The following is a 13,612-nucleotide window of genomic DNA, read 5'->3' on the forward strand; positions in this document are numbered from 1 at the left end:
AAGGAATTATTGTTACCTTTTTTGTGTGATGATAGAAATATAGTTACGTTTTTAAAAAAGAGACCTAATAGAAATATATACTGAAATACTTGTTTAAGATGAAATTACACGCTGTCTAGGTATGGATAGAGGCATAATGAAATAAGATTGGTATTGTCTTGAAGCTGAGATATCTATACATAGGGTTCATTTATTTTACTTATGTGTATTTGACACTTTTCATAATAAAGTTTGTAAAAATTATTTTTGTACTCAGAATTTAAGGTAAAATCTAAACTTCCTCATAGTCTTTTTTTATAATTATTTACCAGAATGGTAGCTGAATGGAGATTGTCTCGTGGTGTTGAAGAACAGACGCAAGCTTTCTTTGAGGGCTTTAATGAAATTCTTCCCCAGCAGTATTTACAGTACTTTGATGCAAAGGAATTAGAGGTACTAAGTTCTCCTTTCCTCTGAAGCATGCTGGTAAATAATGCTTTCAGGTGTCTGTTTTCAGCTCACTTCACTATTTTTCCAATGGCAGTAATATTTTTTTTTTCTGGCAGTATGTTTCTGAAGAATCCCCAGTGGTTAAAAGTCTATAATTTATCCAAAAATATAAAATTTTGCCAAAGGTATTAGAACCTCTGCCCAATGAGTAACTGTTCACCTGAATATGTGTATATATGATACCAAACATGGAAACTCAACTTTTATAAGTAATATTTAAGCTAAAATTTTGATGAAATTCTTTTTTTTTTTTTTTTGATGAAATTCTTGACACACACATTTTTAGCTAAAGCCTCCTGATTAATTTCTGAAAATCGTTTAATATTAGTCTTATCTATGTCTAGCATTTTTTATATTGGTTGTACATTTACCTAAAGAAACTATTTGTCTTTTTTATCCCTAAAGGTTCTTTTATGTGGGATGCAAGAGATTGATTTGAATGATTGGCAAAGACATGCCATCTACCGTCATTATACTAGGACAAGTAAACAAATCATGTGGTTTTGGCAGGTTTGTCTCAGTTTCTTTCTTTTGGAAGATAAACCATAACTTTGTAGAAAATGCTTACCACATATGGAAATGAGTCATAGAACAAAATGTACCAGTATGTTCAGGGTCCTCATTCCATTCTATGCATTATAATAAGTGAATACAGAATACAGCCTTCTTTTGACTAGTGCCAAGTAAGCAACGTACACCTTGCACCTTTGCCCAGAGAATAAGATAATGCCAGGTAATAATATTCCCCTGCATTTGATCTAAATGCTTTTGAGGATTGTATAGAATTGTCTGAACTATGATTTTCATTATTCATTTCTCATTAAGAATTATTTAATGTTTAGAACTTAGAGGCCCTTGGTTTGGAATCATAATGGTGCCTCCTCAAAAATTTCTGCTACAAGCACCTGAAAAATTGCTCACTAATCATTAGAAAAGTGCAAATCAAAACTAAAATGAGATGTACACCCATTAAGGTGTTTAATAACACCCATTTAAGGTGTTATTTTAAAAAAATGAAAAATATTCATCCTTGGTAAGGATGTGGAGAAATTGGAATTCCTCCTACATTGCTGGTGACAATATAAAATTGTATACCACTATGGAAAACAGTTTGGTGGGTCCTCAAAATGTTAAATATAGAATTATCTTATGGTTCAACAATACATTCTTTTGGTCATACCCAAAAGAATTTAAGGTAGGAACTCAGATACTTATCATATAACTGTGTTCATAATCAGCATTATCCATATTAGCCAAAAGGTAGAAGCAACTTAAAATGTCCATCAACAAATGATTGGATAAACAAAATGTGGTATGTACATACGATGCAATATTGTCCAACCTTAAAGGAAATTCTAACACAGGCTATAGCATGGATGAACCTTAAGGATATTATGCTAAGTGAAATAAGCCAGCCACAAAAGGAGAAATATTGTATGATTCCACTTATATGAAGTATCTAGAATAAACAAATTTATAGAGACAGAAAGTAGAATAGAGGTTACCAAGTACAGGGGAGAAGGAAGGCAGAAGCAAGGAGGTAAGTTTAAAGAAATGAGTTTTTGTTTGGTAAACTAAAATTCTGGAAACTAAAATTCTGGTGGTGATGGTTACACAACAGTGTGAATCTGTTTAATGTCATTGAATTGTATACTTAAAATGGTAAATTTTTATTTTATATATATGTAACCACAGTAAAAAATTTTTTTTCTTAATGCCTGCTTTTTATGTAAAGAAACTCATAAGAAGGGAAGGGACATTTGTATACTTTTGGATGATCCATGTTGATGTATGGCAGAAACCAACACAATATTGTAATTATCCTTCAATTAAAAATAAATTTTAAAAAAATCATTAAAAAAAATCATAAGCTGAAATGACCAAGCTTCTGTAAGTTAGTACAGTAAGATACAAATTCTTTCCAAAAATTTGGCTGAGCCAAAATTCTTGTGCTGCAGGCTAGAAAGCATTCTATAGAAACTTAATGTTTTGAGTCAGGGTTGTAGGAGTTAAAAGCCACATAATTCTGGCAACACATAGCTACACCAAAACATAAAGAATATTGAGAGAACATTCCTGGGATATATCCAGGTCAGAATTTGTGAGCTTAATTTCATGTGTTCATAAAACCAAAAAGTCTGTTCTAACTCAAACTCTGCGTCCTTGGTAATCACATGTATGTCTGTTGGACAGGCAGGTCTAGGGGTAAAAGGAGGGTGCCCTAGAAGAGCTGATCTTGAGGCTGCACGCGTAGGGCACTCTTCTTTTTCTGTTTGCCTATAAGGTTGTAGTACCAGGGTTGGTATTGGTGGAGGGGGCTGATCAGTGGGGCTTTTGACAAGCATGGAGAAGCTCTACCATCCATGGTAGTAATAGGTGCATTTTCTGGTGCATGTCACCCTGGGAGTTCAACTAAGATATGAAATGATCTTTTTTCCTTTCTTGTTTAGTATTCTAAACGTCACATATGACCTATATATCTCTTTAAATGTGCTTTTAACAGTTTGTTAAAGAAATCGATAATGAGAAGAGAATGCGACTTTTGCAGTTTGTTACTGGGACCTGCCGACTGCCAGTTGGAGGATTTGCTGACCTAATGGGTATGTCTACAGGATGACACTGCTGTTACCTTAATGTGTATACAGTATATCAGAAATAACAAAGTATATCTATTTTCTTAATTAGATATAGTTAACCTGGATTTGTGTCAACTTTTAAATCACTTTGTAATCCTTATCTCAAAAATGTTTAAGTCTTAGGCTAGACTCCACATTTTTCAGTCCTTTGGCAAACATTTCAGTGTCTCCTGTGAGCCAGGCACTATTGTTTGTATTATATTTTAATGACTTGTTTACCACTCTTCCCTGTTATACCTGGAGCTGCTTGAGATATAGATCCATATCTTCCATCTTTTTATTTCTAGTGCCTGTCACATAATAGTCACTGATTAAATTGCATGTTGTTTAGACATGAATGACTATAAGAATATTTTGTGATTAAATAGTAAGTAAATTCAGGTCTTTATTTAACACTAACAATATGCAAGTAGCATGGGAGGATAGAAGTTGGAATCCTTAAGTCTGCTGGAAAAAGAGAGTCAAAATTAAAGAATCAAGTAGGTGACTTCCCTGGCAGTCCAGTGGTGAAGACTCAGCGCTGCTGACACAAGGGACGCAGGTACGATCCCTGTTCAGGGGACTAGGATCCCACATGCCCTGTGGTACGGCCAAAAGGTAAAAAAGTAAGTAGATCAAGTAGATGATTTTGGATAGTGTGTTGAACCAGTTCAAGATTTTAAAAACCAGACTGAAAGAATTTGGACATTACTTTGGGTTTTGGAAGCTCTGGGAGCTTTTTGAAGACAGTAGAACTTGCTGAAGCTGCATTTGAGGAAGACTTGATAGTATAGCATGCAAATAGAAAAGCGTGGAAATAGGAAGAAGCCATTAGAGCTATGATAAGAAACTGATCTTAAGAGAGAAAATAGGGATGGAAAAGGTAGAAATGAGAGGAGTTCCAAAGGTAGAAATAAGACTTGATTAGAAGATTAAATGTAAAGGAAGAATGCTTACATTTTATGCAACATGGAGAAGTTGTGAAGTATAAGGAATCTGCTAAGTGTAAGGTGACTGTCAGACAACCAAGTAGAAAATTTCAATGAGAGGACAGTTGTACAGGTGTTTAGAGGTAAGAGTTAGAGAAAGTAGACTCATAAGAGCAGTGAAGCAGTGACATTTGAAGCTGTGAGAATGGATGGGCTTGTGCAGAAATAGAATACAAAGAATAGAGACCTGATGCTTAAAAAACATCTGTATTTAGGGTTGAGATAGGCCTATCCTAGAGGCAGAGGAGAGGCCAGGGAGTAAAAAAGAAAAATATTTTAGTCTCTCTGAAGCAATATAGAGGGGAAGTTTTTATCTAGTGCTTCAGAGAAAGAAGTCTCAAAAAGGATAATTTCTTTTTTTTTTTTCAAAAAGGATAATTTCTAAGTACATTTTTGGAGAGGGGCACCTTTGAGAATGCTCTCTAGTTTGAAAAAGAGAGACCATGTTGGGGTTTGGAGAGGTTAAGGAATAGTGACTAAAATGAAGAAAAAATTGCTACAAGTTTCTCAATAAAAACTGGGAATTTGATTATTAAAAAAATAAGAACTAGGTCTGCTCTTAGAAATAATATTAGGATTGGGTGGAGTAATCTGAAGCAATACAGAAGGATACTTTTGGAAGACAGTAAAATTGTGATTCATCAAGTTTTAGAGGACAATTAGTTTAACCTTCCTTCCACCCAGCATAGGAAAAGAAAGTTGTAAGAGTAATGTATATAATAATTAAATCTGGTGGATCTTGACCTTATCAGGTCTAATATCCCATTTTTGTAACATATTTATGAAGTTGGTAGATATGAAATGTATCTACAACCTCCAGAAAATACATAAACATAACACTAACTGTAATATCAAGAAGTTTTTAAGTGATTTATGAAGAAATTATATTTCACACATGTATATCTGGGAGAAACTATTAGAAGACACAAAAAGTTGTTCCTGTTTAAATGAGCTGATCTAAGAGAAGATCAGAAGCTCTTTCTATATAAGAATTACTGAAATATGAAAGAATAGATAGAAAAGGTAAAAAATAACAAACTTAAATAAGTGTAAGAGAAAGAGGGAAATAGCCTAAATGAATTAAGGATAATATACCTGCCAAAATATAGCTGATTAAAGTAGAGGAAAAATGAGGTAGAACTTAAAAGTATAATGTCTAATCTTGGAATTTCAGTATAAGCCAAGGCTCTGATGTTTAAAAGGCCTCAGACCTTTTTAAAGTTGAAGTAGGTTGAAAAATAGGAATAAACGTGCAGGAGTCTATATGAAGGTTATTTGGTTTAGGGGCAGTGTCAGTAAGATTGAAAACAACAGACAGCCTAAAATTACAGTTTATGTTTACAGCATGATGTGTTACAAGTCCATAAGCATCCAGGGTAACTGATACTATTTGTCAAATAGCCTTTATCAATGAAATTCACTGAAAATCCTTCATTTCATGTTTCTCTATTTTGATATTTGATTCAGTCTATTAAAAGTAATCCAGACTCTACTGTTACATACTAATTAGCACTATTAAACTTGTCATCTGTGTGGCTAAAAATGCTATAATATATTGAGAGAATGTGCAGTACATAAACTAATAATTTCAAACTTAATTATTATTTTAGCTATCCTGTTTCATAATGACCATATCTTATGTTACTGGGCTTTTCACATAACTACTTAAGAAAACACTTCACTATTAGTAGATGCAAAAGTATTACCAATTTATATTTGTATTGTGTTTAGTCAGGTGGAACATGAGAAAATTCTTTGGCTTGACTTATTTTACACATGGCAGAACATTAAATGTGCCTGGCACTGTCTTATTCAAAAGTCCGGTAGTACTTCCAATCCTTGTGACCACCAAAAAATGCTGCTTAGGGAGCAGTAGTGATGTTTTTAGAAAACCAGTACTAAAAGTTAATAACCTTAACAGTCGACTGAAGATAAATGAGAGACAAGAATTGGGTAAAAAGTGTGTGAGGGTACACCCTACAGGACCTATTGAATTCACTAGGTAGTTTACATTTTCTAAAGTTTTCACAGTTTTCTATTTAAATCAAGTTTTATAAGACAGTGAGTTTTAGTTTCCCTGTTTAAAATTGAAATTAAATTTTTTATGCATTCTGTTCTTATGTGAGATATTATTAATTACAGCATTCTGTTGTTCTAGTTAAGGGATGTAGATGAAACTGCATTTTCTCCTCCTTAACATGTATTAACAATATGGTTCTCAAACTTGAGCACTCATCAGAATCATCTGGAAGCTTGTTAAAATATTGTTGCTGAGCCTCACCCCTAGAGTTTTTGTTTCAATTCAGTTGGGGCCTGTGTATTTGTGATTCGTTAAGTTCCCTGGCGATGCTGAACAGCTGAATTGGGGATTGCAATTTGAGAACCATTACACTATCAAACTGTTGATGATTTCACTATATTTTAGGGAGCAATGGGCCACAGAAGTTCTGCATTGAAAAAGTCGGGAAAGAAAATTGGTTGCCTAGAAGTCATACCTGGTAAGTAAAATCAGAGTGTTTATGTATAAATGAAATTCTTTATTATTCACCTGAAACTAACAACAATGTTAATCAACTATACTCCAAAATAAAAATTTTTTAAAGTGTAGAAAATAGCCTTTTCTCATTTATCTTGTATATACTATAGCATATTACAAATTAGAAATGAAATATTTTCCCCATGGTATTGAATTATTTTTAACAGCTTTAGTGACATATAATTTATGTAACAAAAAACTTATCCATATCTAGTAATATTTAGTAGATTTTCAAATAAGTAACCATCACTACAATCCAGTTTTAGGTTTCTGTCACCCCAAAACAATCCCTGTTAACCAATTTACAGTTAATCCCTTTTCTCACCACTGCATTTTTTTTTTTAATGTGATATTTAGAAAACACTTTAACATTTCTCTGTAGGCAGAGGAAGGAATCAAATCTAGGTAGCTATAGAGAGAGATACTCTTAGCATAGTGACAGAAATAATGTTTTCTTATTATAAATGTAGTTTAACCACATTTCCAAAAATGTACAAAACTAAAAACCCAAATCTTAACTCAAATACAAAAATGTTGGAATTCAATATAATGCCAACAGTATTTGCACTTTATTTTGTGAGACATTTCAGTGGTCATATATAGACCTTGCCAGACATTTGTGTGTTTTTCCTATCTGCCCTTTTTATGATCTTGTGTGCTCTTTTGTATTTTCATTAATACAACTTTTTAAAACAGCTTGTCATGTTTGTTGAAGAATCAGTTGACCATAAATACATGGGTTTATTTCTGAATTCTCAGTTCTTTTCCATTGATCTATAATATTTGTCCACAATGACAGTAACATTGTCTTGATTACTATATCTTTTCAGTAAGTTTTGAATTTAGATATGCATTCTCCAACTTTTTCAAGATTGTTTCTGCTCTTCTGGGTCCTTTGGATTTCCATATGAATTGTAGGATCAGCTTGTCCAGTTCTGCAGAGAGATCAGCTGGGATTTTGATATAAATTGATTGATTAGTTTGGGGGAGTATTGCCATCCTAACAGTATTGTCTTCTGACTCATGAATATCAGGTGTCTTTCCCTTTATTTAGTTGTCTGATGTATTCCAACAGTGTTTTGTAGTTTTTATTACATAAGTCCTGCTTTTGTTCTGAAAAATTTATTCCTAAGTATTTTATTCTTTTAGAAATTATTATAAATGGAATTGTTCTCTTAATTTCACTTAAGATTAATCATTGCTAGTATATCGAGATACAGTTGATTTTCTTATACTCACCTTGTACACATATATTTTGATTTGACCTTTTGTCCCTTTTTTTAAACTTGGAACACACTGTGCCATTACATTATTGTGAACAGCTTATCTCAGTCATGCATGAAAACCAGTCTCATTACTTTTTCAAGTTCCATGTTTTTATTTGTTCATTTTTATAACTGTAAATTTATTTTCCCTTTGTGGATACATGATTTCTTCTGTTACCAAATTTATCTGTTGAGTGAGTGCTCAATCATGGCTGACACTTTGTGATCCCATGGACTGACTGTAGCCTTCCAGCCTCTTTTGTCCATGAAATTTTCCCAGCAAGAATACTAGAGTGGGTTGCCTCCAGGGTATCTTCCCAATCCACCCAGGGATCGAACCTATGTCTCTTGTGTCTCCTGCATTGGCAGGCAGCTTCTTTGTGACTGAGCCACCTGGGAAGCCCTCCAAGTATCTACCTGCACCTTATTCTAAAACTATAGTAGAAGGCCAAGGCTTCAGGGCAGATTCACTACCTGTTACCTTGTGAAAGTGTCCTTAATATGCCCCCAAATTAGAAGGTATCTTTAAAAACTCACAGTTAAGAATAAGAGAAAGGCAGTAGGACCAGCATATTAGATATGAGAGCAGAAAATATTTTTTATTGTTAATGGGGTATATTTAAAACCTTTTGATAAGAGACCTATGACCCACAAAGCCTAAAGTATTAATATTTACCATCTAGCCCAAACAGCAAACGTTTGCTGGCCACGTTTGATAATAGAGTAAATGGGAAAGTTTAAGAGGACTAGCATTTTACTGAGTACCTATTGAGCATCTGGTACTGTGCTATATATGCTTACTTCTTCATTGTATCCTGAGAGGTAAATACTATTAACTTTCATTTTACCAAAGGAAAAAACAGAAAAGTTAAAAAAAAAAAAAAAAGGTGCCCAAGGGCCCAGTGACAGAACTGAGATTTCAACCTAATTTTGCCTGGCTTTGAAACCATTGTTAGTATATACCCTTTTCTCAAGGTAACAATTCTTACTTTTAGTTTTAACCGCCTGGACCTGCCGCCCTACAAGAGCTATGAGCAACTGAAGGAAAAGCTGTTATTTGCTATTGAAGAAACAGAAGGCTTTGGACAAGAGTGAATTCTGAGAGCCTGCACCACCAAAGGACAAGAACTTATTTGCAGCGTTTGTCCTTTTCCTTCTTTGCCTATTGCACACTTGTATAATTGGACTGTGACTGTTTAGAGAGTTACCTTGAGTGTAAGTAAATTAATGTTACCATTGAGATTTATCTCCCAGTGATTCTGGGTTTCTTCTCAGTGTTTTTAGAAATCAGATCTGCAAATGACTTAGTCATAAACCTTACTTACCATGAGATTAACACAGCAATGAAATCTGCCTTGTCTTATTCCACTAGATTCTTTCCTTAACAAAAAATTTGTGTATGTGTCTCAGAAGTCTCACTTAGGTTTTTTTTCTTTTAGAGATTCTGAAAATATGCAGGGAGGTCACTTGGTAACTAAAATATGTAAAATCTACCTATTAAGCCTCATGGAAAGAGGTATTTGTTTAAAACAGCCCAGCTTCTGGGGTTATGAGCAAATTTCCGGCTTGTGCTCTCCCTCTTCTTTCAGCCTGGCCTGACTGTTGTTTTTCCTTTCCGGAGCATGAAATCCATGCATCATTTGATGTTATCCCTAGAAAAGAGATGCTAGACTCTTGTATCTCTCCACAAAGTAGTTTTGTTAATTTGAATTCAGAGAGAAGTTGGTCCCGGTCTGCAAATGACTTAACACTCTTCATTTGGAACTTTGATTGTTTTAATTGCCTCGCAAATACTAAACTTCACAAACAATATTGACACTATGGTGCCTTCACTGTAGAGAGAAAAAAAAAGTTAGCCAATTTTTGGAATTAATTTGGGTGAATTTATTGAAGGCCATCAACAGTTTTTGTATGTTCCTGTATATCAATTCCATCTTTAAATTTTATCATAATCCAACAACTCCAGTTACATTTAACTACTGCTAAGGAGTTCAAATTAGAGTGCTTTCTAATCGAAGTAGAGGTCAATGAAATATCTATAAAATCACATTTTCATTAGGGAGGAAGAGCTGTGGTACTGGCTAAAAAAGCAAGTAATACATTTACAGCAGTACATTTCTAGTAACCACAGAAATGTATTGTCTGTGTGAATTACAGCTTAACAAATTGACAATTTCTCTGGCAAATGTTACAGTAGTTACTTCCATTCTCTCTTGTCCTGATTTGGATTTTCTGTTCAACTCTAACAATTTTAACAGCTTTTTCCCATGACTATTTAATATTAGATTGCCCTGTTAGTAACTGATTAATGCACTTTGACCTTCTCTGTGTTTAAATTTTTTTTAACTTAGCCTGCTTAGACTTAGCAAGATGACTGCTGTCAGAGGACAGCGTGAGGAAGCCTAAGCCAGCTGAGTGCCTGTCATAACTGAACTCATAACCTAATATCTCATGAAATAGGGACTTCGGCAGGTTTCAGTAGTGTAGCATGAAAAAGGGGCATTGAGCCAAAAATAAGCAAATAGCAAACCCCTGTTCTATTTGGAAAGGAAATGGGTTTTTTTTTTCCCTAACTACTCTTCCTTTTACATCTTGAAACAATGACAAAAACACTTTTAAACTTGTGTATCTGTTTTCTAAAACACTGCCATCATAAAGCAGACATGTCAGTGAAAGGGTTGCCTCATCCAAAAGTCGTTAGTGTAAAGGGAGAGATTGGGCTCCTCTCAGTCCTATCTTTATTTTGATTTTATTCTACATACTCTAGGAAATGTACTATGGTCTCTAAAAGCCCTAGTTTTCAAAGTGACTCTGCCTTTTTGTTGGTAGGGGGCAAAAAACTATTGCTTTGTCTTACAGAGCGAATGTCTGCCAACTACCCATTCATTATATGTCTGAACTTTGGTAATATGTGGCTATGGAGATTAAACCTTCTATAAAGACTTCCTATTGAGGTGAATGCTCATATTGAAATGTAGTTACCTACAATATTTACTAGAGATTTATGAGATTAAATTAAGAGATAATGTAAGAAAGTAGACTTTTTTGTTCTACATAATGCTTGATGATTCATTTAGGGACCTAGAAATATTGTGCGAAAATGTATAAATATCATCCAAAAGGCTTTCTGCCCTATATTTTTAAAATACAGAATAGTTATATATGAAGTAGTCCTGGCCCTAGTTCTATAGGGCTTGGCTATTTAATATTTTTATGGAAGAAATGTTTAGTTCTGGAAAAGGTAAATGCTTGTATATATTTTTGCAGCCTGGGGTCTCCCTTGCTCTATTTCTCCCTTTAATTTAAATGGCCATGTGTATGTCTTTCCTGCTGTGTTAGGAAGATGGGGGCTGGATATCCCAAGAATCAGAGGTTAATTACAAATATTGCAGATAGACAGCAGACATAAATATCTACCAAATACTATCTTAAATTTTGGTCCAAACTGATCATTTGGAAATAGATTTATTGTAAGTGTTTAATTAGAGCGATTTCTTAAATCTGAACTAAATTGCTTTTAGAGTCCTTTTTCTTTGTAAGCATTGTAAATGCTAATAAATCCTGTTAATTTTTTTACTGCATGTTATGTTGAAATAAAAACAAAGTAAAATGAGCAATTGCCTTATTCTTCTGCTCTTTTGGGAGGTTGGGGAAGGCAGCGTTTCACATAGCCTGGGTGAGGAGGGAAGGACCTTACTTGTTTTATCAAATAGATTGATTTAAAACTGGTCCAGCAGCTCATAATAATGAATTCCTGCTCTGGCTTTTATGATCTTAAATCAGAGTGCAGGAGAATTTTAATTTCATAAGACTTACAATAACTCTATTTAAAAGTTCGGGTACTAATTTTTCATCAAGAGATTGACATACCAATGTCATTTCATCAGAAATTTTAGTGAAACATGACTCACCAGCCCATAGAGGTTCATCCTAAATCAACTATGTCAGTCAGGCCCACTCTGCCAATTTCTTATTTATCTGGTTAATAACTTGAAATGTTACTAGGGATGACTGGTGGAACTAAGACTTCTGTTTTTATATCCCTCCTTGTTTTGGATGTAACTCCATCCTTTTAAATTCCTTTAGGTTAACTACTTCTATTTAATACTGTTGGCATCTCCAGCCCCCCTCATTTTTTTTTTTTTTTTTTTTTAGTTGCTTTCAGAATTATTTGTATTTATGCTATGCTTTTGTTAACCAAAAATGGAATAGCAGCACTGGATTGTATATTATTGTATTGGAGTTCCTTTGTTTTCCTAAATTGTAATTTCAAATACTCAGGTAACTCTACAAATACCATAGGGAGTCAAGTGCTGTTATAAAGGTCCTGCAGGGGGCTCCTTCCCTTGCATTTCCTTAAAAGATGTAAGACTGTTTACAATTAAACTTTTTGGTCCTTCATTTGCACACTTTGCTATTAGTCTTGAATAAGGTTTTCCCCACTTGCAGGGAAGCCTTTTATGTGACCAGGATGTATAGATTTCTCCCCCTCTGCTTTTGTAAGTGGGCAAGTTACTGCCTGTCTGTGCTTGGAGTAGATGGGAGAAAAACTAGAAAGACTGGGGTGAGACTGGATTTGGTGCCTGTGTTGAAGAGAACCAAGATGAAGATGTCTCATTTTCTGGCACAACTAAGGGTGCCCTGAGACAGGATTTCAGCCATAGGTGCTCAATAGAGAATCACCAGCTAGTTAACAAGAATTTTTCTTATTAGGAAACCAAGTGATCATGCTGTTATTTAAAACTGACCCAGTGGAAAGACGCTAAGGGAAGTGGGTTTTTTTTTTTTTTTTTTAAATTTATTTTAATATGGTGATCTAGCAGTGACTGGGAGACAGGTTTCTTGGAGATCCTTCAAAGTAGATCTTACCATTTTTAATCTGTCCTATATAAGCAGCTAGGAAGCTCTAGTTTCACCGTTGCTAAGGAAAAGAGGGAAGATGTGTTTCCCCCAGCATGAGGAAATCCTCCCTGGGAAAATAAGGAGTTATTTTTACTGAACAGTTGGCTTTCCAGCCCCAAACTCTTCAAAGCATCAAACTGGGACTCGGCTGTGGCTGACTGGCTGCTAGTCTCTGGACTTAAAGGAAGAGGATCTCATGTTGTAGAACTCTAAAACAAACTGCTGTCACTCCCAGCTCATTTCATTGGTCAGTGTCGATGTGTCTGTAAAGCTGCTTTGTGGTCAGGACATTTAGGGGGAGGATCCATGGGAATCTTTCAGGTCTTAAGTGCAGACCTAGGAAGGACAGTATTGGTCCCCCGTGAACAAGTTCCCATTGCACAAAGATGCTGTGAGCATCAGGGTTTCCTCAAAGCAACTCACAAAAAGGACCTTGAAACTTTTTAGTCACTCCTGCAGATAAGTGAAAACAGCCACGCTGTTACTTTCCTCATTTCTAATTCAGACCTCTTCTGTTTGTCTTCTCTATCCAGCAACCAATATCACACCTCTATTCACTTACTCTGGGACAACTCTCAGCATTTATTACTATATCCCAAACACTCAGATATGTGACATGCACTGTCATTTAGTGTTCCTGGTCACTTTCACAGATGAATGATCATCTCTTGTTTTACAGAAAATAGGTTCAACATGACTGAGAAACTACAAGTGTCCTTAGCTGTTACACGGCAAGAATACAAATTGGAATCCAGGACTGTCTGACTCCAAAGACTGTGTGCTTAAACATTTGCTGTACTTCTACTTAACAGCAAC

The 13,612-nt window shown here is 34.8% G+C and overlaps 1 protein-coding gene across 2 annotated transcripts in view; it reads left to right on the forward strand.

Annotated features, from left to right (window-relative positions):
- ITCH (itchy E3 ubiquitin protein ligase) overlaps positions 1–11,507 on the forward strand; it is a 95,787-nt gene extending 84,280 nt beyond the window's left edge. For both annotated transcript variants that reach the window (XM_061127102.1, XM_061127103.1), the window contains exons 21-25: positions 312–432; positions 895–999; positions 2,993–3,089; positions 6,519–6,591; positions 8,890–11,507. In XM_061127102.1, the coding sequence (XP_060983085.1) occupies positions 312–432; positions 895–999; positions 2,993–3,089; positions 6,519–6,591; positions 8,890–8,989 (496 nt within the window). In that variant the 3' untranslated portion in view covers positions 8,990–11,507. The remainder of the gene's footprint in view (positions 1–311; positions 433–894; positions 1,000–2,992; positions 3,090–6,518; positions 6,592–8,889) is intronic.
- The last annotated feature ends 2,105 nt before the right edge of the window (positions 11,508–13,612 follow it).

This window comes from Dama dama, chromosome 23 (genome assembly GCF_033118175.1).
Source record: "Dama dama isolate Ldn47 chromosome 23, ASM3311817v1, whole genome shotgun sequence".
NCBI lineage: Eukaryota > Metazoa > Chordata > Mammalia > Artiodactyla > Cervidae > Dama > Dama dama.